The 23,975-nt window shown below is 35.4% G+C and overlaps 1 protein-coding gene across 1 annotated transcript in view; it reads right to left on the bottom strand.

Annotated features, from left to right (window-relative positions):
- Positions 1–1,741: 1,741 nt before the first annotated feature.
- col27a1a (collagen, type XXVII, alpha 1a) overlaps positions 1,742–23,975 on the bottom strand; it is a 67,525-nt gene continuing 45,291 nt past the window's right edge. Inside the window, exons 27-61 of the mRNA XM_048165763.1 lie at positions 23,916–23,969; positions 23,626–23,679; positions 19,599–19,652; positions 19,461–19,505; positions 19,301–19,345; positions 18,098–18,151; positions 17,494–17,547; positions 17,202–17,255; positions 16,000–16,053; positions 15,849–15,902; positions 15,648–15,755; positions 13,706–13,759; positions 12,762–12,869; positions 12,598–12,651; positions 12,402–12,455; positions 11,890–11,946; positions 11,738–11,791; positions 11,083–11,136; positions 10,931–10,984; positions 10,625–10,678; positions 8,749–8,856; positions 8,555–8,662; positions 7,832–7,939; positions 7,641–7,694; positions 7,014–7,076; positions 6,874–6,927; positions 6,752–6,787; positions 6,637–6,654; positions 6,496–6,531; positions 6,135–6,161; positions 5,961–6,020; positions 5,662–5,830; positions 4,378–4,487; positions 4,032–4,232; positions 1,742–3,118 (exon numbers count right to left, since the gene is read on the bottom strand). Coding sequence (XP_048021720.1) covers positions 2,972–3,118; positions 4,032–4,232; positions 4,378–4,487; positions 5,662–5,830; positions 5,961–6,020; positions 6,135–6,161; positions 6,496–6,531; positions 6,637–6,654; positions 6,752–6,787; positions 6,874–6,927; positions 7,014–7,076; positions 7,641–7,694; positions 7,832–7,939; positions 8,555–8,662; positions 8,749–8,856; positions 10,625–10,678; positions 10,931–10,984; positions 11,083–11,136; positions 11,738–11,791; positions 11,890–11,946; positions 12,402–12,455; positions 12,598–12,651; positions 12,762–12,869; positions 13,706–13,759; positions 15,648–15,755; positions 15,849–15,902; positions 16,000–16,053; positions 17,202–17,255; positions 17,494–17,547; positions 18,098–18,151; positions 19,301–19,345; positions 19,461–19,505; positions 19,599–19,652; positions 23,626–23,679; positions 23,916–23,969 — 2,472 coding nt within the window. The 3' untranslated portion in view covers positions 1,742–2,971. The remainder of the gene's footprint in view (positions 3,119–4,031; positions 4,233–4,377; positions 4,488–5,661; positions 5,831–5,960; positions 6,021–6,134; positions 6,162–6,495; positions 6,532–6,636; positions 6,655–6,751; positions 6,788–6,873; positions 6,928–7,013; positions 7,077–7,640; positions 7,695–7,831; positions 7,940–8,554; positions 8,663–8,748; positions 8,857–10,624; positions 10,679–10,930; positions 10,985–11,082; positions 11,137–11,737; positions 11,792–11,889; positions 11,947–12,401; positions 12,456–12,597; positions 12,652–12,761; positions 12,870–13,705; positions 13,760–15,647; positions 15,756–15,848; positions 15,903–15,999; positions 16,054–17,201; positions 17,256–17,493; positions 17,548–18,097; positions 18,152–19,300; positions 19,346–19,460; positions 19,506–19,598; positions 19,653–23,625; positions 23,680–23,915; positions 23,970–23,975) is intronic.

The following is a 23,975-nucleotide window of genomic DNA, read 5'->3' as shown; positions in this document are numbered from 1 at the left end:
GAGAGAAACTCTGTCACAACAGAGAATTTGGTTAAAAAGCGCGTTTGTAAAATTTAAATAACATTAAATTAAGCAAAAGGGACTCACTGTATACATCAAAGCCTGCAGAATTATACACACGTCATGAAGAATAAAGGAACAAAAAGCTTCGAACAGAACATCACTGCCGTTTCCTTGTTGTAGGGAACGCAAACATATCGTTCACGAGATTGCGACCATTAATTTGCATACGATAATACACTTTCTGATGACAATTAATAACGTAAAGCTACGGAAATGTGTTCCCTTACAAAAGCCATTAGTTGACGTTTCAGCAAGTGAGGTGAAAGTAGCCTACAAAACTGTTGTGTACCACAGAGGAAAGCACAAGCTTATCGCATAATGCAAATGTATTTTGCCTTTTCTGAGCACCTTTAAAGTACACAAAATTCACACTGACATCATAATTCAGAGTAACGCGGGCACTAAACAAAAGCATCAACATTTTTAGGATCCACTTTTAAAACGGCTTCAAATTAGCACCATTGTTAGCGAGACAAACCTTTAAGGCCCGTTCACACCAGCGGACGACATCGTTCCGTTTATAAGCGCGCGCTACTGTTATGTCGTCTGCCGCTTTAACTGCTCGCGCTCTTAAAGCAGAATGGATTCTGATTGGCTGTCGATGTTTTTGTCGTTCATCAGCTGAAAAAGTGATTTGAACGATATCGTTTCTCTGTGCCATTATAGTGCGTAATAGTTGTGGTGTGGACTCTGCAATTCTTTTATATTTAAAACGATGTGTTTATCGTTATCGTTGTCGTCGTTGGTGTGAACAGGCCTTTCATGAGTGAATCTCACGAAACCTGTCAAAAACATTTTTTCCAAGTCATATTTTACCCCGAAATCAAAAGAAAGCAATAAACTGCTGACATTTTGAGTTTGAGAGTATGCCTTTGTCAAAAGTTTGAAAGTTGAATTAAGTTAAAGGGTTAGTTCGCCCAAAAAATAAAAATTCTGTCATTAATTACTCACCCTCATGTCGTTCCACACCCGTAAGACCTTCATCTTCAACTTCAACGTTCATCTTCAGAACACAAATTAAGGTATTTTTGATAAAATCCGATGGTTCAGTGAGGCCTGCATTACCAGCGAGAAAATTAACATTTTCAGATGCTCACAAAGGCACTAAAGACGTATTTAAAACAGTTCATGCGACTACAGTGGTTCAACCTTAATGTTATGAAGTGACGAAAATACATTTTGTGCGCAAAAACAAAATAACGACTTTATATCTAGTGATGGGCGATTTCAAAACACTGCTTCATGAAGCTTCGAAGCTTTACGAATCTTTTGTTTCAAATCAGTGGTTCGGGGCACGTATCACACTGCCAAACTCACGTGAACCATTGAAATTTCGAAACACTTATGACGTAACGAAGTCTCGTTTACTGAAATCACATGACTTTGGCAGTTTGATACACGCTCCGAACCACTGATTCAAGACAAAAGATTCGTAAATCTTCGAAGCTTCATGAAGCAGTGTTTTGAAATCACTGGATATTGTTGATAAAGACACTATTTTGTTTTGTTTCTTGGCGCACAAAAAGTATTCTCGACGCTTCGTAACATTAAGGTTGAACCATTTTAGTCACATGAACTGTTTAAAATACATCTTTAGTAGCTTTCTGGGCATTGAGTCATCTGATGTCATCAAAAATATCTTAATTTGTGTTCCGAAGATGAATGTTGAAGTTGAAGATGAAGGTCTTACGGGTTTGGAACGACATGAGGATGAGTAATTAATGACAGAATTTTTATTTTTGGGCGAACTTACCCTTTAATACAGAAATACTCAATGCTGTAAAGTTTCAGCAATTCAACATTTCTGTAATGATAATCAAAGCAAATAATACAAAAATATTATAATATAATAATACCAAAGTAACTACAAAGAGGTGCATTATGTCCGTATGCATTACGGTAAAGAAAATTTCCGTAAAAATGTGCTTGTCACAAAAATGTCACAATGCAAATATTAAAATATGCTTTCTTTTTCTTTTTGGGTGAAATATGACCCAGGCGTTTTCATCAGGGATTCCCCCTTATAAACTCCTTTGAAATAGACACACCTATTTCATTGAGAAACGCCCACTTAAAGTGACAGGCACACCTCAGGCACATGTGTTGATATTCACAGGTGTGTCTGTAAGTTTGAAAGAAACATGCACCTTCACTTGTTTACTGATCCGTCACATAAACACACACACACACACACACACACACACATTGACGGTCACTTCCAAAACTCATTCACACAAACACACACACTTCCCTGTCTGATGGAGTGTTAAAATGACACGAATGAATGACAACACCCCTGAAAAACTTTCCTCATTGAGACGCACACTTAATATATAATCAATTATCATTTTTTCTTCATTTTCCTATTGCACTTTAGCATTTCTTTTTTTTACATGTGACAAAATTACCATATAAAAGATCAGATAAACAATAAGTGTATATGTACATATAATACCTCTCATTGATCTTAATTCATCTCTTCAATAAACTGTTGATTTTTTATTATAAAAGTACAAGTATTATAATAACTTATTATTATTAATAATAATTTGAAAGAGCAAGCAAAAGAAAATGAGCACCAAAGAAACAGGCTGAGGCAGAAAGAGAAGAAGAGAGAAAGACAGAGACAGAGGCTGTTTCTCCGCCCCTGGATGTCCTGAGTGTTCGTCCCTGCGAGATGATTGGCTTGTTTTCTAGAGGAATCAAATCTGATTGGACATCCATGGCTGGTAGGGGCGGGATTTCCTTTAGACTGTAGGAGTCTCAATGCTATGTCCCCCAAAGCCCCGCCCACACCACCTCTTTCTGTTTCTGCAGTCCAATCAGTGGCTGAATACTGAAGGGGGCGGGCTGTGGGCGGGTCGGTGTGTGTTTGAGGAGCGCACACTCTCACAATCTCTCACACACACTATAGGAAGCACACGGGTCCGACTTCTAGGTGAAAGCGCGACGAGGACGTTGTCTTCGGTAGGTTGCTTATGCGTACGACAGGAAGTAAGGTGGGGTCCGACACCCGGAACAGGAAGTCAGCATGTTGCCAGCGCCCGTTCAGTTGCTATCAATAAAAAAACTTAATCAGTGATGCATCATGCATACAAAAGTGACAAAAGTCAATCAGAAATGAAACTGCAACACAGTATTAAAATGGTTTTCAATAAAGAAAATAAATCTATGGGAAAAAAAAGATGTTTAAATTTAAGTATTAAAATTAACAAAACTAAACCTGAAATAAAAATAAATTGAAGAAAAATTTAATAATAACTAATAAACTAATAATAATGACAATCAAAACAAAATTAATAAAACTTTTTAAAATGAAATAAAAGCAAATGAAATAAAATTTTAAAATGAAATAAAAGCTAATTCAAAATATTAATAAATAGTATATAAATAATACTAAAATAAAACTGGACTAAACCTGTGCTGCTATTTAAATTTATTTTGTAAAAAAAAAATATATTTTTCGTTGAGATATCATTTTTATAAGATATATTATAATAATTATTATTATTATATCAAGAACCCTCAAAATGACCTGCAAGTCACATTGTGTGTAACAAACCATTTTTCTTTTTTCTATTTTTGTTTGCATTTTTGCAATGCAATAAATGCATTATTAAAATTTACGTCAATTTAAAATTTAAATGTTTATTATTTTGGATAATCAAGTAAATTAAATGCTTAAATGAAAACCCCTTCATATCATTTCATTATTTTTTATTTTGATCTTGTTGGATGCAGATCAAAAGATTTGACTATTCATAATTATTTATTTATTTAAAAATTGGAGCTTTTAGTTATATGTACAATATTAATTCTGTACATTTGCATTTGTTTTTTTTAATTATGTATGGATTTTTTTGGTGATACTTTGGTAATTTTCTTTGCACATGATGCTGTGGATGCGGTTGCTAAGGTTGCTTACAGCACTCATTAATTAGAGAGAGATTGTAGAAGGGCACACTCACCCAGCAGGAGTCTGCTAACACGTCCGGCTCCAGCGTCTCTCCGCTCCACGCATGGAACCGAACAGCATTCTGGGAAGGGGGCTGGGTGGGGGTGTGGCTCCAGATTGTCACGTTCAGGCAGTGGATAGTGATTCGTTGCTCCGCTCCGGCACTCAGCAGGTGCAGGAAGTTCATTTGGACGCGTCCGACACTGAACTCCAGCTGCAACCAGCAATATTAACACTTGTAAAATTAGATTATGATGTTTCTTTTCTAAACATATCCTCCCTAGATACAAGGATCAGCATTAATCAAATAAAAAACAGTGAAAATAATGCCAATGATCTGGAAGCTGAATGTTACAGACCTTAGCTGTGGTGATGGGCCTGAGGCAGGTGCGTCCACCACCGGTGAAATTGCACATCACTTCTATAGAGTCTGAGGAGCAGCCCAGGTTTGGGTCGATCCAATAAGTGCCTGAAGAATCCAGGACACAAATATTTCAGCAAAAATGAAACGTTGAAATTAAAATTATTACAGCTGTTTAATAGGGGTGTGATGAGATTAAAATGTGACGTGAAAAGCAGACTCGTGACGGAGCGTGAGGGTGAAATTAGGATATAATCAGCCACCGCTACATTTACATTACGCCTCCACTGTCATTTTGCTTTTATTTTTTATAAAAATAAAAACCATTTAATTCAGTTTGATAACGGTCGCTTCAATTCCATCCAGCTCATCGAACACGAGCAGCAGTGTCCTATGTAGTGCAGCAGGAATCAAGAGTTCACTGATCATGTGACGAGATGACTGACAAGACCATGGCGTCGCACAACAGAGCCTAAAGGGGGTCGCACACCGGACGCGAAGCTCAGCGCCGCAACACGTCTTTAAAATTCGAACGCATTGTTTTCTATGAGTGTACGCACATTGAGCTTCGCATCCTGTGTGCGAGCCCCTTAAGCGTCTGATAAATGTCTTATTTTCGAAAGTAAAATGCAAGCATGCATTCAAATGCGATTTCAATTCCCTGATGCATGCAAATATCTCTCAATGTGAAAGCCATCTTAGGCTGGGCTGTGTAGTTATGACCATCTCTTAGCTCTGTATCATGCTTGAAGAAAAATTTGGTCTCTATTTGCACTTTGTTTATTGAGAGAGTACTTTGATTATGGTTGCACTTATTGTTTGCACTTAATAAGAGAAAACTGTTATTCATTTTTATTTATACTGTTAAAGGAGTTCAGTTAGGAGGTCAAAAGTTGTAGAAGCTCATAAATCATGTGCAGTTCTAAGGTTGAGACTCATGTGAAATCATACAGGAAAGAAGCCAGTCAGTCGAGTTTACAGTGCTTGAGTATTGTTATTGTCATTTACTGCATGCTATAATACTCAGATATTCAGAAAGTAGAACTGAAATGACATTCATTACAAGATGATTAGTTAAAACATTTCAAACACACCTGCAGACTATTTTTCTATTCACATATTTCGTCATTGAGGATTTCTTAAAAATACTGTGTAAAAATCTTGTCTTGTCTCGTTCTCGTGAACTCAATCTCGTGAGCTAACTGTCTCGTCACACCCCTACTATTTACAGATGATATTGGTGGTATTTAGCCCAGAATATTCCTTCAGGTTCAAAACACACCATCGTAAAGCGTGTCCCGGCAGACGTGCAGGTCCTTGCAGAGTCGAGCAGGATGATCTCGTGTGCCCAGCGGGTTCTTCAGACTGTGGACCAGAGAGCTCAGGTAATGGAGCGTCCGCAGGATCTCTGGAGCCTGATCCAACATAGGCATGTCCATCAGACCCCGACCCTGAGAGAACAACGAGACAGTCTTTAAAACACCATATAAACACCCAATCATCATAAACCACAGTGCGACATGCAAAATAAACAGGCCATGTCTTTAGTGTCTGTGTGTGTGTGTGTTTGAATGATCTCACTTCTATTTTCTGTGTCTCCCTAAAAACTGGCTGAGCCACTCCAAGACCAAAATCTTGTTTCTACAACATACATGCACACAAGCAAACTTAATAACGCAGTTTTACAGAACATAGCACTGAATGAATGAATGAATAAACAAACAAACTAAATAAAAAGTTAGCGAAAATTCTTACCAAAGCCGGTGGGATTCCCAGCGGACCCTGTAGAGAATCGAATAATAAAACTATAATCATAACCGTACATGAATTATACTGATAATATTAAAATATAGTAGAGATTGGCATGTATGCATGTGTGTATGGGAGCACAAAATTGTTTGTATAATATGTATAAACTTCTGGTTGGGGATATTTGTGGACACCCTCAATTTAAAAACAATAGTTTTATTAGAATTTTAATAATGCAAAGTTTTCTGGGTTAGTCATTATAATTAGACATAAAAACAATAGATATCTCTGGCAGGTCCTAAAAAGCGTAATTAAATATTCTGAAAGCATCTATTAGAAGTGTTAAAGAAAGAAGCGGGTGTTTTACCGGAAGTCCAGGAGGACCACGCGGTCCAGGAGCACCCTGGAAAAACACAAATAACCACGTTAGAAACAGACAAGCGGCTTTGAAATAAACACAAGCCGTGAACAATGGGAAATGACAATGTCTGTGATCGTAAAGACTCACTCGAGGTCCCTGAACACCCTGTAAGGAAAAAAAAGAGAGAGTGTTTATGAGAAACCTGTAAGATCTACTGTCGTATCAAGATCTGAAGAGAAAGAGTGAATTCATCTCTTCTCACCATTTCTCCTTTGTTGCCAGTATCTCCTCTGGTGCCCTATAGAATGTGAGAACAGAGGTCAGCTGAGGGTCAGAGAGCAGATATGACCACATTGTTCACTACAGTAGTGTGTATATACTCACTGGACTACCGATAGGGCCAATCACACCGACAGGTCCAGCTAAACCCCCTCTACCCTGAAACCAACATGTAAATATTACAACACAAGCACTATAATATGTGTATGTATACATAGAGGTTGTGTGTGTGTGTGTGCGCTCACCATGCTGCCCTGGGGCCCTTTAGGCCCCTGGATGCCCTTCGGTCCAAAGTCTCCTGGAGGCCCCTGAATAAACGACCCAAACATCAAGCCCACATAAACAAACATACAAATACACAGCTGTGGCTAACCAATTAATGCTAATGTGTGTGTTGTATATATTGAAGAGCACTAGAGCATTTATGAAGTGGAAAATTCAGTGGCCACAAACACCATGAAAACATGTGGCTATTTATCACTGACAAGTGTTTATGTGGCTACCATTGGTGGTCCTTAATTTTTTCCATAACTCTAGTTCATGAAGTTAAACCAGAAGCATGAATGAATCTGAATGAATTAGACTGGCACAGTAACACCACAACTACACACGCTTATCCTGTTTTATGAGCTCAGGGCTGTGGGTTCGTCTTGCTCCTTAACAAAAATACACCTCAGTGTTTGTGTGAATTATGGCGCTCTTTGAGCCTGTGGATGAAAACATGTTTCCCAAAGGAAGGAACTCTTTCAGAAATTATAAATCTCATCTCTGTTTGTTTCTCTTGGGCAGACACACATGGAAGATCACATTTCTGTTTTTCACCAAGAAGAACACTTTAAATCAGATACCTGGCAATGGGTGAAAAAACTCACCTTTGGTCCAAACATTCCCAGTATCCCTGGAAAGCCGGGTTCCCCGATGTCACCCTAAATCAAAGATTACTATTAATGTTTTGTTCCAAAATGAACTCTGGGTCTTTTGTAGTTAGTTGGGGAGTTCACAGTGAAGCATAACAGTTTTTATGGCACATCTTTGTGTGTTTTTGTCTGGGTGTAGTACTCACTGGTTGGCCCTTAGGACCCCGGTCTCCCTGAGGTCCAGGAAGACCCATTCCTCCCTTAAAACCTCTCTTTCCTGAAGGGCCTGGGTGACCAGGAAGGCCCCTCTCACCCTATTCATGCACACATATAACAAATGCATACATGAAAACGACCCAGTCGAGATATATAAATATATACTACAGTTCAACAGTTCAACAGTCAGTAAATTTTTTTTTTTTTTGAAAGATTATTTTTATTCAACAAGGATGCATTAAATTGATCAAAAGTGAAAGTAAAGACATTTATAATGTTACAAAAGATTTCTATTTTAAATAAATGCTCTTTTGAACTCTCTATTCATAAAAGAATCCTGGGGGCAAAGGGGTTTCCACAAAAATATGAAGCAGCAAAGCTGATTTCAACATTTCTTGAGCAGCAAATATTAAAGGATCATGTGACACTGAAGACTGGAGTAATGATGCTGAAAATTCAGCTTTGACCACAGGAATAAATCAAATTGTAAAATATATTCACATAGAAAACAGATATTTTAAAATGTAATAATATTTCACAATAATACTGTTTTTACTGCATTTTTTTAATCAAAGAAATGCAGCATTGGTGAGCAGAAGAGATTCTTTCAAAAGCAAAAAAAAAAAAAAAATCTTACTGACCCCAAACATTAGTACGGTAGTGTAAATATAAATATAAATCATAATTATTGTGTTAAAATGTTATTCTCTGACCTTTGGACCAAATGATCCCTGTGGGCCTGGTAAACCGATAACGCCAACCTTCCCAGGTGCACCGGGTTTACCAGGCAAACCAAACTCGCCATCATCTCCCTGATCACCCTAAACAAAAAGAGAAAGATGCATGTAATAACCCTGTTCAGACTGATCAGAGATCAGGAATCACAGGTCTCATGATGAATTCTTACTGGTATTCCTCTGCTTCCATCTTTCCCTGGCAGTCCATCCATGCCAGGAACGCCCTCCTGTCCTTCTCGACCCACAGTCCCTCTTGGGCCGGGCAACCCAACAACACCCTGATGAGAACAGAGAGAAGGCTGGGCATTTAGTCTGTCATTAAGTAAAAAAGGAAAGAGGTTTAAACAAATGTACTTGTGGTGAAGTATATTACTATGAGAATACAGTACAAAAACAGTACAAACATTTTAGGGTCATATTTCAACCCTAAATCAATTAAAAATAATTATAATTATTAACTAATAATGATCTAATTAATATATAAATACATTTTAATTAATAATATCAATTCATTAAAAAACGATAAATATATACTATACTGTAACTATATATATATATATATATATATATATATATATATATATATATATATATATATATATATATATATATATATATATATAGCAGGAGGAAAATTAACTCTTTTCTGGATCATTAAGATTTTTCTATTCTCATTACTGTAAAATGAATATTTCAGGAGTAAATATTAAATATTACAACTGCAATTATATATCATAGTATTTTTGCATGCTGTATGACTTTTTAGAGCTGATTTTAATCAAAGACTATAGAATAACACAAGACGTGTCACTCGTATTGTTTTGAATGGGAGAAAGTGTAACGCACAATATGGCGGAATAAGTCTCGCCTTCTAAAGCCAAGAGCCAATCGCCGACTGGTAAAGTCATCGCGTCACCTCAGCGGCCGTTAGAATCACCGGTTTCTATAGAAACAGTCAGACACATGCCTCCGAAGAGACGCGCATTTAGGTCTGCGCATGCGCATTAGCTTGATCCAGCCTGAAAAAATACAGTTTTTTTTGTCATGATTCGACCGTTTAGAAACTAAATTTATGAGTTGGTTGTTGTTAGATTTCATTGGTGATTTCAAATATGAAATTTAATTGTAAGGTTGGCGAACAGTTTTGGAGAATCTGATGTTTCCCCATTCAAAGAGATAGGAGCTGCATGATGCCCAGGATGCCCGAGAGGCGTTTCAAAGATGGCCGCCGAGTGAAATGACTTGTCTTAAAGGGACTTTGTTTTAATAAAACAAAAATATTAGTAATGAGAATACATTTCTTTTTGTATTACAGTAATGACATTTGTGGGTTGCTTAATTTTAATGTTAAATTGTTATACACATTTATATTTATTCATTTGGCAGATACACAAATCAATTTAAAATTATAAGAATGAATTATATAAAAATAATATATAAATAATGATCTGTTTAATATATAAATACATTTTAATTAATAATATAATACAATAATTAATTCATAAAATTGTATATATATATATATATATGTGTGTGTGTGTGTGTGTGTGTGTTCTCACAAGTAATCAAAATTATGCAAATCAAATAAATTAATACATATTATATATTGCACGATAAAAAATATTAATAATGAGATTACATTTCTTTTCGTATATTTATTAATTTGGCAGCTAAATCAATTTAAAAAATAATTATATAAATTATATGAATTATATAAGAATTAATTAAATAAAAATTATGAATGATATAGGTAATATACAATACATCAATAATTCTATGATTTATATATAAATAATATATGTATTTTAATCAATAATATAATTAATAAATTATATATCAGAGTTACCATTATGGAAATTAAATAAATATTATTACATATTGCATAAAGAAAATTAAGTCTGTTTAGGAGCATTAAAATGTTTCTATTCTGATAACTGTAATATGATGATTACTAGATTAAATATTTAAAATCTTAAAGTACAATTTTAAGCATACATCATTCGCCTTATTAAAATTGTGCTTCAAGCATGAAAGAGTTCCTCTTACTGGTGACCCTCTGCTGCCACGCTCCCCCTGAAGACCCTGTTTACCCTTCTGACCCTGAAAGTGATAGAGAATAACAAAGCATGTGAGAAAAAGAAGTAATGCCAAGGAGAAAACCACAGACACAGAATTAATCATATACAGCATGAACGTACACACACACATCTAACCCGTATTGCTGAAGTATGTGACAAGGCTCTGATTTCTACCACATGTTGTTTACGGCTGCTATTCCAAACCATAAGTAATGAAATCTGAATTTTCTACAAAACATACACACACACATACGAGCTGCAAGCATAGCATTACCTGTTCTCCTTTGGATCCCTTGGGGCCTTGTATTCCACGTGGACCAGGATTACCCTAAAAATGCATTAAAAGAAACAAAAGAAAAGGTGTTTGTGTGTATGTTTTAGTGCGGGCACATCTGTAATCATGATCTGATGTCATATTATACGCACAGGTAGTCCAGGAGCACCGGGTTTGCCTCGAAAACCATCAACACCTTGCTGACCCTGCGCATACAAACAAAATTATTCTTAATTACAATAAACCAAAAAATAATACATAACAAAACTAAATTATATATGGAAATGTAATAAATTAATAATTTATTTTAATTTATTAATAATACATAAAATTAAAAAGAACTAAATTTTTCTGAAGAAAATTTGAAGAGTGGTGCTTGCTCATGCAATTATTGCAGACCAATACGCCTAAAGTATGTGCAATATTTATAATAATAATGATGCTTTCCTTAGCAATCGTTACTAATAATACTGTATATATTCTCTGACCAAAGTTCTGCAATTTATCTATTAAAACGCATACATCTCTACTCAAACCATATTTTTGCTGGGGGATATTATCTTCTAACGTGAACCTAAATCAAAACCGCCTTGAAACGGTCTTCATCGTAATGTAATCTATAACATATTTTTTATGTTTAGCCGATTATCATATAAAACACCTTTTAATCTCAGTTGGCAGTTTTTAATCGATTGTAGGAAATGGTCACATGTTGGTGTGCACCGACGACACGCAAGTCAATTAGCTAATGCGCTTCATATGCAGTAGGACAATAGCATGCTTTCTGGGTAGCTGTGTTTATCTCACCACGTATCCTGGATCTCCCGGTTCGCCCCTGTCTCCTCGCTTTCCAATTGGACCCTGAAAATACACAAACACATGCATGATGTAGTAAATATCGCTATTGAAATAAGAGGAAATCACAGACAGATATAAAAATGAAAATAAGAGAGACTCACTCTGAGTCCTGGTGGACCTGTAGGACCCTCCACCTTCCCATCATCCCCCTGTTCGCCCTAGAATATTACATAATGCAAAACATCAGATGATTATAGAAAACTGATTCAAATGAGTGAGTGTTTATATAAATGGTCAATATTTAAAAATATGGTAACACTTTAGAACAAGGTTTCATTTGAGAGCGTATTGTAAATAAAATAAGGATGGGAAAAAATTGATAAAAATGTTGAATGTTGAAAAATGATCCCCAGGTAAAAATCACATTCCAGGGGGTAAAATCTGCATTTTTGGCAGGGTTCCCATGATAAAATTTGCATTCCAGGGGCTAAATATCAGGTTATTCTGGGTCGCTTCACCCGTGGACATGAAAAACAACCCGCGGCAATAGTGTAAAAGTAGCCTAAATCCATGGGAAAACCGCGGACTTGGCAACACTGATTCAGGATGACATAACTGTGCAGGTCACAAGTATGAAAATTTTTGAACAAAATGAGTGATGAATACATTTTACCTTTTCACCCTTTGGTCCCGGGGGTCCTATTGAACCTTGAGGTCCCTTGTGACCCTGTAGAGAAAGAAAAAGCTTTTAAGCACCATTCCAGTATCAGAATTGAGTTGATCAATCTGTGCGCTGATATGGAAATAAATAATTTGTAATATGCTAATAAGATCATGTGATGATATTTGTGCTTGTTTCCTGTACTCACTTCATATCCGGATATGCCCGGATCACCCTGCAGCCCCATACGCCCTGGAGCGCCCTGAGACACAGGGACAAACAAGATGAGAGTTTTCTTGTGCAGGTTAAATGCTAAGCGAGTTGGACGTATTGCTAAACCTAAACGTAATAATAACAGATGTAACTGTTTACCACATGTCCGATGGTTCCTCGCGAGCCCTTTGGTCCGGTGGTTCCGATTGGTCCGATCTTTCCCATGGTTCCTGTCTCTCCCAGGTGACCGATGTTACCTTTGGCACCCTGTAGGTAACGTGAAAGTGCAGTCAATATGGCTACTGTGTTCGATAAATTAAAGATAAATAACATCAACCAAACAAAATGGTATCTTGAACTCTAATCAATCCCTCCAGAAAAACGCGATTATGCGATCGCCTGATTTAATGCATAATCAGTCTGCATATTTATGCGGGGATCGCATTTTTTCAAATATGCCGCACTTTCGCCGCATAAATTGCCGATTTCAGCAAGCAAAATATGCGGGGCTAGCATGATTTCATATTCATAGTCACATATATCTTAGCAGAAAGTTGAAAAATGTTGCGTTTACTTCACACAAGTAAAGCGCCATTATTTTCCCCCTATTGCCATGGGAACCTTATGAAGTGACGTAATTACGCGACGTGATCATCATCAGCAAACCCCGCGGTGAAACCATGATGAAGCACGCAAATCATGCAAAGCAGTTTCCCGTGTGTTACATGACAGTGGGGGCAAATTATTTTTTATTATTATTATTTTCAATTAAGGTCTGAAATAAAACAGAATGAGAAGTTAAATATTCTGTGATTTAGTATGCTTGCTTATCATAGGAATTAGGAAGTAATAAGAAATGACTCTTTACATTAAGGTAGTAGTCTAGTGAGAACAGGGTGTTGGGGAAAACAGCGTTTTTTCTCTTTTTCATCAACCGCAGTTTTTGCAAGTTCCCGCAATTTTTTTTTTTTTTTAAATTGCAAAAATATCCTGCATATTCCATCGCATTTTTTAAGAAAACATGACGCGAAAGCAAGGATTTTTGCCCGCAACAATCACAAAAAAAAAACACGTTTTTCTGGAGGGACTGTCTAATGTCTTACCTTAAACCCTGGTTTCCCTCTCTCGCCATTTTTACCAGGTTTTCCTTCAGGACCCTAAAACACACATGCAAAAAATAAGTAAAAAAACAAAAACAACTCCACTGTCATTTCACAAATACAGATGATCGACAGTGTTGTTATTGTTAACTAAAAACTATTAACATAAATAAAGCCGAAATAAAAAATTATATTTACACAGAAAACAACAATATTAATGAATCTACATTCCTTTTTTTCTATTTGAAATAAACTAAGTTTAAGTTGAAGTACTTAAATTACTAAAACTAAATTAAAATAAAGCTAAAGAGAAATATAAAAAAGCTAACAAAAATGACAAAAGCACATGAAAAATACTAAAATGAAAATGAAAACTGAAAATATATTAAAAAAGCTATTAATAAATATTAGAATTGTATATAATTAATACTGAACAACAAACTTTCTGAGTGGTTTAAGTTCTGTTGGTAATTTTCAGGCTTTAATCTGTTGAGATTTTAAAGAGTAATTAATAGAACAGAAAAACAAAAGTTTCACCATTAAAAGTCATGTCCCAAACACACAATTACAATGTTCTCAATGTCTATAATTTTATGTAGCTTATATGACAGACTTGTGCTTCACGTTGCACTTAACTGTATTTTCCTTTTTGAAGTGATTTCATTCATTTTTCAAGCAATTAAAAACCATCATGGTGAACAGTGCACATCTGAAGTGTCTCAGCTGAAGGAAATAAACCATTATTTATCGGCTTTAATATATCGGCCAAATTTTCTTATCTGGCCGATAATGATAATATTAAAAATGAACATACAGTACAGTCCAAAAGTTTGGAACCACTAAGATTTTTAATGTTTTTAAAAGAAGTTTCGTCTGCTCACCAAGGCTACATTTATTTAATTAAAAATACAGTAAAAACAGTAATATTGTGAAATATTATTACAATTTAAAATAACTGTGTACTATTTAAATATATTTGACAAAGTAATTTATTCCTGTGATGCAAAGCTGAATTTTCAGCATCATTACTCCAGTCTTCAGTGTCACATGATCCTTCAGAAATCATTCTAATATGCTGATTTGCTGCTCAAGAAACATTTAATGTGTACAATTGTACAAAATATTTGTATTTGATGAATGATTATTTGATGAATAGAAAGTTCAAAAGAACAGTGTTTATGATGCTGAAAATTCAGCTTTGCCATCACAGGAATAAATTACTTTGTGAAATATATTCAAATAGAAAACAGTTATTTTAAATTGTAATAATATTTCACAATATTACTGTTTTTACTGTATTTTTAATTAAATAAATGTAGCCTTGGTGAGCAGACGAAACTTCTTTTAAAAACATTAAAAATCTTAGTGGTTCCAAACTTTTGGACTGTACTGTATATTGGCCGATATATATTGTACATCCTTAATCATAATGCAAGCACTTATCTGGTTCACTGTTGCTATGGTTCACTACCAGATTTTAAAAAATGTATATTATTCCTAAATATACTAAATTCCAAAAGGGTGGGTGGTTTCACAGCAATGCAATAGAAGAGCCATTTTTTGGTTCCCCAAAGAACCTTTCAGTGAACATTTCTTAGAAGAAACATTTTTTCTTAGTGTGAAGAACATTTTTTAATCTAAAGAACCTTTTCCACTATAAAGAACCTTTTGTACAATGGAAGCATTCCATGGATGTTATTCTTAATGGAACCATCAATGCCAATAAATAAGTTTTATTTTTAAGAGCGCATTAAAACTGGTTTGCATATGTACTTTTTAAGACTGCTATTTCAGGCCATTATGATGGGGGGCAGTCAATCCCAGTCGCCCCTTAATTTACACTCTTGTGTTGTTCACAAACTGAGAACACTATATGAGATATGTGTTTTGAAGTATGCAGCAAAATATGAATGTGATATTGTGTGTGCATAACTGCATCACTCACTCTGACGCCAGTAAGCCCAGGGTCGCCCGGTGGCCCTTCTTTCCCCTTGATTCCAGGGTCACCTCTGACACCCTGCTCGCCCTCTCCGCCCATGTCACCTTTTTCACCCTGTTCAAAAAAAAAAAACAAGGATAAAATTGAAGGTTTCTTTCTTCAGCTTTAAATCATGTATATCTGAAACATAACTGTAATTTTATTTACCTTCGCGCCATCAGGGCCGGCTGGACCAGCCTCTCCTTCTAAACCTGGTTCTCCCTGTATCAAACAAACAAAAACTCATCCTTGACAACTTGAATATTGTTTTTGCACATTTATAAAAATCAAATCAATGTTTCACAGATTGAACACACACCCTTGTTCCGATAAGTCCAGCTGCCCCAGCGTTCCCTGCAGGCCCGAGTGACCCCTATGCAAACAATGAAAAGACATAACAAGAGTCCAAAAACACAGGCTGTTTTATTCTTTCCAGCAAGTTTACGTTCTTTTTATTTAATTACACGAGTCCAGTTAGCCAAACAGCAGTTATGCCCAATGACGTGTGACTGCGTCAGGCAGCGCTGCCAAGCTCAGACTGACATTATCTAACTTTAACAATTCAAATATAGTCATACAGTTCCTCTTCAGACTGTGATTGCGACACACATGCTGCGCTACTCATTACAGCAGCTCAATGGGGCCTTGAAATGCCAAAGAAAAGCAGATTTAGCAACAGCTATTTAGCGCTGCATAACAGCACATCAAGCAAGAAAATTATGGGAAACGGGTTAACACTAATTTCAGGCTCTTTTCAGGAATAGGATACAAAATAGGGCCAACAGCTCTTAAAAATGCAGGCTTTTTTCCCAACAAATGGTCAGTAAAAGGAGGAAATTGTTGATTAGCAATCTCCAGAAGTCAAGCTGAATGTTATATGAGTTGATATTTTCAATTTATTTTATAGTGTTGAGCAGAACGAATGCAATTTAAAAAGCTTTATTTGTTATTTTCTATTAATTTTCTCAATAAACATAAAAATGGACAAAAAATGACTACACGGTTGCTAAACTAAGCATATATATATATATATATATATATATATATATATATATATATATATATATATATATATATATATATGCGCATTCTGTGCAGTGAAGCCCGCAAATGTCCTTGTAATTCGCTTCAACCTTTCCAAACTTTATGAAAGATTATTTTACGGAATGTTCGAGTATATATATTTGATGGGGTTTATTACTTGAAGTTATACTTAATATTTAAAATTTTAAATATTTTTCCACATATATACTTTTTATATATATATATATATATATATATATATATATATATATATATATATATATATATATATATATATATATACACATATGTTGTATGGGCATACTTATGTTTATGCTATAGTACAAAACATGCTATAGTTTTGTTAAGTTTATGTTTATCTAACATTTAATTTTTCTCAAAACAAAAAACAGTGGATTTATGCCTGTTAATGCTTCTAAAGGTAATGTGACTCCAAAGTACAGTCTTTTCATGAAGTGCGCATACAATTTATCCCACCTTTTCTCCAGGTTCTCCTGGAAGTCCGGGATCGCCAACTTTTCCGGCAGGGCCCTGAGAGAAAGAAAAAGAGATTTTTCTATTTCTCTTTCTTTTTTGCTGACAATACAGACTAATTAATTAAATTAAACTACTTTCATTAATCAATTATAGTATGACTGTGTGTGTAAATGTGATTAATCACAGTAATCATTTGATCTCAGTATCAATCACAATCAAGGGAAATCAAAACAATCAGAAGCCACGGAAAAACTATAGATGTGTGTGTGTGTGTACGTGTGGAGTGAATTACCTTTGGCCCTGGATTTCCAGGGGGTCCGAGTGTTCCTGGGGGACCTGGAGGTCCCTTGTCCCAAACAAACAGTCATTTATCAGTAATACATACATACATACAAACACAATACAGACACTTCAATATTGCAATCTTCCATTATCTGAAGCCAAAATGTTAAACTGTGAAGCAGATGTGTGTGTGTGTGTGTGTGTGTGTGTGTGTGTGTGTGTACAATCTCACATCCACACCCTGGCAAAACTACTGCCAATCTTATTTACATTTAACAGCTATATAATCACAAACATTTAAACTACAAATGAGGGTTGAATGCCAAGAAAGACAAATTAGGTCATGAACTTGGTCATGTGAATAAGATAGTTTACTAAATAATACAGTTATTTATTATTAATGTTATTTTTATGCAACTGATCAAAAGAAAGACAAAAGATTATTCTATATATTTCAGGGCTGAATGAGACAAAAATACACAGCGTTCAAAACTCATCTTCTAGAGTTGCTCAACACCCAGAGGATGTAAAGTAGATTTCCAGCTCTCGGTTTACATAAAAAGACACTGGAAAATATGTTTCTGTGTGTTGAACTGCAATAAAGCATCACTCACTGGCTCCCCTGCGATTCCTTTGTCTCCTGTAGCCCCAGATGGCCCTTGAATCCCCTACAAAAACAGATCATTCAAAACTAAATGTATTGTTGAATTAATTAAATGATTATAATAGCAACAACTCTAATCAATTATTGATAAAACAATTCATGAATAAACAATAAGTTTACATATTAAAAAAATTAAAGGGTTAGTTCACTCAAAAATGAAAATTCTGTCATTAATTACTCACCCTCATGTCGTTCCACACCCGTAAGACCTTCGTTAATCTTCGGAACACAAATTAAGATATTTTAGTTGAAATCCAATGGCTCCGTGAGGCCTCTATAGGGAGCAATGACATTTCCTCTCTCAAGATCCATTAATGTACTAAAAACATATTTAAATCAGTTCATGTGAGTACAGTGGTTCAATATTAATATTATAAAGCGACGAGAATATTTTTGGAGCGCCAAAAAAACAAAATAACGACTTATTTAGTGATGGCCAATTTCAAAACACTGCTTCATGAAGATTCGGAGCATAAATGAATCAGTGTATCGAATCAGCTGTTGTCAGTGCCAAAGTCACGTGATTTCAGCCGTTGGCAGTTTGACACGTGATCTGAATCATGATTCGACACACTGATTCATCTGTGCTCCGAAGCTTCATGAAGCAGTGTTTTGAAATCGGCCATCACTAAATAAGTCGTTTTTTTTGGCGCTCCAAAAATATTCTCGTCGCTTTATAATATTAATATTGAACCACTGTACTCACATGAACTGATTTAAATATGTTTTTAGTACCTTTATGGATCTTGAGAGAGGAAATGTCATTGCTCCCTATGGAGGCCTCACGGAGCCAACGGATTTCAACTAAAATATCTTAATTTGTGTTTTGAAGATGAATGAAGGTCTTACGGGTGTGGAATGGCATGAGGGTGAGTAATAAATGACAGAATTTTTTGGGTGAACTAACCCTTTAACTGTTTACAATGCAGTATTATACTGTTGCTTTGATTATTATTTTTTAAATTTGATTGTTCAATTTTTTTCCCCTAATGTTTTTATCTTTTGACCTGTGACAAATGTAGCTGCATTCTATAATGTGCTATACAAATAACATATTATTATTAGATAAACATATTACATTTTAGAGGAACAGTCCTAAATACATGCAATAGATAACAATAACACAGAATATAAATTTCAATAAGAAACAAACCAGAAATCCCTTTGGCCCCGCGTCCCCAGACTCCCCGATCTTCCCCTGCAGAGAGATTGGACAGACACAGTGACTGTTACCATCAATCACAGATTGGAGAGACACAGCATCAGTTAGAGTAGAAACACAATCAGAGGTGTTTGAAGTAAGGGGTTTTTACCGCGTGTCCTGGGAAGCCAATTTTTCCAGGAGGACCATCAAGACCCTGTGAGAAGACATCAAATAATGTTAGATTCAAGAGTGTACAGCATTTATCTTTGGTCACTATAGATGACCTCTGGAGGATAGTGGCCTTTACCTTTTTGCCTTCGGTGCCGAGCTCACCTGGCACACCATCTGGACCTCTAGGACCCTAAAACAGGTGCAAAAAACATGAGCTCTTCTGAGATATTTCATACACTGATCTCCTCAGCTATGTCCAGTACACTAGCATGTAATATTACTTTTCAAGAATATTTTGGGAAGCAGTGTGCAGTACTGTAACACTACAGTTATCTAACAAATGTTTGCAGTTTTTCATTTTGTGAAATTATGGCAGTCCGATTAAATAATGAGTTAAGTGTTGATTTCAGCCACACTTGAAATGGAAAGTCAAGTTGCATTAATCATTTAATTTAAATTGTATTAAATTGACAAGAATGATTGCTCCCACAAATCACAGTGTAACGTGAATGAGACATTGTTAAAATATAATATGTCACAGTTTACTTTATTTTGCTATCCTCACTTACATAAATGAACTATAGTGTCCTGCACCCACTAGTAAAAATATACCAAAAATATCTGAATAATTTTTGGTTTGACTGTATATAGTGTTGTCAAATGATTAATCGCGATTAATCACATCCAAAATAAAAAGTTTGTGTTTACATATTATATGTACTGTGTTTATTATGTATATAGAAATACACACACATGCATGTATATATTTAACAAAAATATATTATATTTATATATAAAATATTTATATTTTGTAATATATATATTATTTATGTATTAATTATATTTATATATAAATATAAATATATAAATATACAAGTATACTTAAATATTTCTTAAATAAGTACATACATGCATCCAAACTTTTTGTTAGGATGCGATTAATCGTTTGACAGCACTATAAAAAATATAAACAGACAAAAATAAGAAATAAAGTTGAAACTAAAGTACTAAAATTACTAAAGCTGAAATAAAAATTAATTAAAGCTAAAAAGAAATATTTAACAAACAAAAATAATTATTAAACAATTATTATTGTTATATAATCATTAAAACTTAAAGAATAAATAAAATGAAAGCAGAAAATATAAAAATAAAAGCTAATCCAAAATATTAATAAAAACTATAGTAAACTATAGTATAGCATATAAATAATACTAAATAATGCAAAAATAACACTGAAAAGTTTGTAAGATTTGTAACTACTACAGAAAATACTCTCTTAATCATTATATTATTTACTCGTCTATTTATTATTAAACAGTAAATTAAAATATTTGAGCATAATCTAATCAATATTTATGAGCGAAGCCATATTGTGTTTAAATCCTGAAGTATATACTCAAACACTAGGGGGAGCTGTACTGTAGGCTTTACATATAAGGGATATGTTGCAGCAGTATATTGGGTCGTGCATGTAGGTCAATGTTTAAGAGGCTCTTGGGGTCTACACATGATGAAGAACTATGTTGCATCTGCCTGGGTGAACACAGAACATAAATGTCTCACACACACAGTTATGCTACACAATCCTAAACAAGTGAATCCTCCTTGCTTTCACAAACAGCGGTTTGGCTCGCCTATAAAACAGTTACGAATGAGATCTGAACACAAGGACTTCATCAAGAGACCAGACACACATTAGCTCCCACTCGAAGAATGCTGTGTGTGTGTGTGTGTGTGTGTGTGTGTACTGATAATTACACTAACTTATGGTGTGTGTGCCCAGCCAAAAAACTTCAGACTGTTGAAACAATATCATCACACAGTTTCTGCCAGCTGGCACACACTCTCTTTGTCTGTTTCTCTCTCTCTCACACACACACACACACACACACACACACACACACACACACACACACACACACACACACACACACAATGAAGCAGCTGAAGGAACTTTGTATGGTATGCTGGAATACCTCATATGGATTACTACTGTTATTAATATTGCTGACAAACCTGATAGACATCCATAAAACAGAGAAAATAAAGTGGCTCATTATCTTCTCAACACCTATTAATGCTGCAAAAGATGTCAGCAAGACATTCTGCAGGTTCCTTGTGTTGTTATCCGGTCTTCATTTGTAGGCCTCATATACATAGAAACATGCGGTGATAACTAAGCGTTTGGGAGTGGCTTTCTGATGCCATAATGACCTTGTCACAGAAAAGTCCATATTGCCAAGGAAATGAGGACAAATAGAACTTGCATATACAACAAAATAGGTCAGAATCACGGCCTAGCGTTTAGTAAGTTTGGATCTGGATTGCTTACCAAGGTGATACTACGCAATTGCAAATGTGATCTTAGGGGTTTTAGTATGTTGCTATGAAGTTGCTGGGGTGTTCTAGCTAGTTATTGACTCAAGTTCAAAGAGTCCACCCTCAAGTCTATGTTATTTTGCCCTCTTTATACGGGTCAGGTCTTTCCTTTAGTAAGTCTATATGACTTTTAAAGTCTTTTTAAATAAAAGAGATAAGTAATTGTTTTGGCCTTTTCTGCTTCTCGGTGACAGAGGCAGTGAAGGCAGGAAACAAAAATGGGGTTAAATGCATCAGTGAATCAATGAATCATCAAGACAACAAGTTGTGATTTACAGACTCAGCGAGGGGCTCTAACTAAGACCAGACAGCGGCACGGAGAAACTGAACTCTCCTAAGTTTGTTTCCATTGCATCTCTGTGCTCAGTTTTCTCTCCAGTAATTCATGTTGATTCTGTCGGTTAATTAAAAACATTTACAATGTGTGTTTGCATGGGTGTGAGCGAACACACAGTCTGTTTCTGTGATTGACACCTGACAATTAACACACATACATGAATTTACACAAAATCAATCTATCTATCTATCTATCTATCTATCTATCTATCTATCTATCTATCTATCTATCTATCTATCTATTTAACTAACAAACTAACTAGCTAAGAATATATGTATTTGATGACTAACTAGCCTATCAGATTAACTAACAAAGAATCTATCTATCAGATGGCTAACTAGGCTACCAGTTAAACTAACAAATTAACTAACTGACTAAGAATGTATCTATTAGATGACTAACTAGACTATCATTTTAACTAACTCACTAACCAACCAACCAACCAACCAACCAACCAACCAACTAACGACTTAACTAGCCAACCAGTTTAACTAACTAACCAACTAAGGACTTAACTAGCCTACCAGTTTAACTAAATAACTAACGACTTAACTAGCCTACCAGCTTAACTAACTAATTAACTAACTAACCAACCAACCAACCAACCAATTAACTATCGACTTAACTAGCCTCCCAGTTTGACTAACTGACTGATTAAGAATCTCTCTATCTATTAGATGACTAGCCTATCATTTTAACTAACTAACCAAATAACTAACTAACCAACCAACCAAGCAATGAGTTAACTAGCCTACCAGTTCAACTAAATAACCAACTAACGACTTAACCAGCTTACCAGTTTAACTAACTAAATAACCAACTAAAGACTTAACTAGCCTACCAGTTTAACTAACCAACCAACTAACCAAATAACGACTTAACTAGCCTACCAGTTTAACTAACTAACTAACTAACTGACTGACTGCCTGACTAGGAATCTATCTATTAGATGACTAGCCTATCATTTTAACTAACTAACTAACTAACTAACTAACTAATGACTTAACTAACCAGTTAAAATAACTTTAACAGAAAAAGTGTGGTGGTTAAAGCTCAAAACTGGTCACCAAAAGGCCTGTACTGTACCTGTACTGTTTTAACTAAAGACTTAACTAGCCTACCAGTTTAACTAACCAACCAACTAACCAAATAACGACTTACCTAGCCTACCAGTTTAACTAACTAACTAACTAACTAACTGACTGACTGCCTGACTAGGAATCTATCTATTAGATGACTAGCCTATCATTTTAACTAACTAACTAACTAACTAAACTAACTAACGACTTAACTAACCAGTTAAAGTAACTATAACAGAAAAAAGTGTGGTGGTTAAAGCTCAAAACTGGTCACCAAAAGGCCTGTACTGTACCTGTACTGTTTTACTTTAGATAAAAGACTGACTTGCACACACTTGCACACTTATGATGCCCAGATGTCTTACCCGTCTTCCTTTAGGTCCTCTCATGCCGATTGGTCCTCGTGATCCTGGTGGACCCTATGAAAAAAAAGACATTGTTAAAGACACATACTTGTCTTTCTTTTCTCTTTCTTCTGACACGCTACGGATTGAGTGTCAGGCAGACTGGCTCCTCTCTCCATCACTGCAACTACAGCTGTATATTTGTTTTGTCTGACCAGCACACTGATCTAACGATAGCGGGTCATGATGGCCTACTACCATCAGTTACCTTTTGACATCCAAACCATCTGTAATATCTGATGAAGACTTACTGGACTGCCTGGTGGTCCTGTTGGGCCGCTCTCTCCAGGGGTTCCTGGGTGCCCCTGTAA

Source organism: Megalobrama amblycephala, linkage group LG18, assembly GCF_018812025.1.
Source record: "Megalobrama amblycephala isolate DHTTF-2021 linkage group LG18, ASM1881202v1, whole genome shotgun sequence".
Lineage (NCBI taxonomy): Eukaryota > Metazoa > Chordata > Actinopteri > Cypriniformes > Xenocyprididae > Megalobrama > Megalobrama amblycephala.
This window is presented reverse-complemented; position numbering and strand designations above follow the sequence as displayed.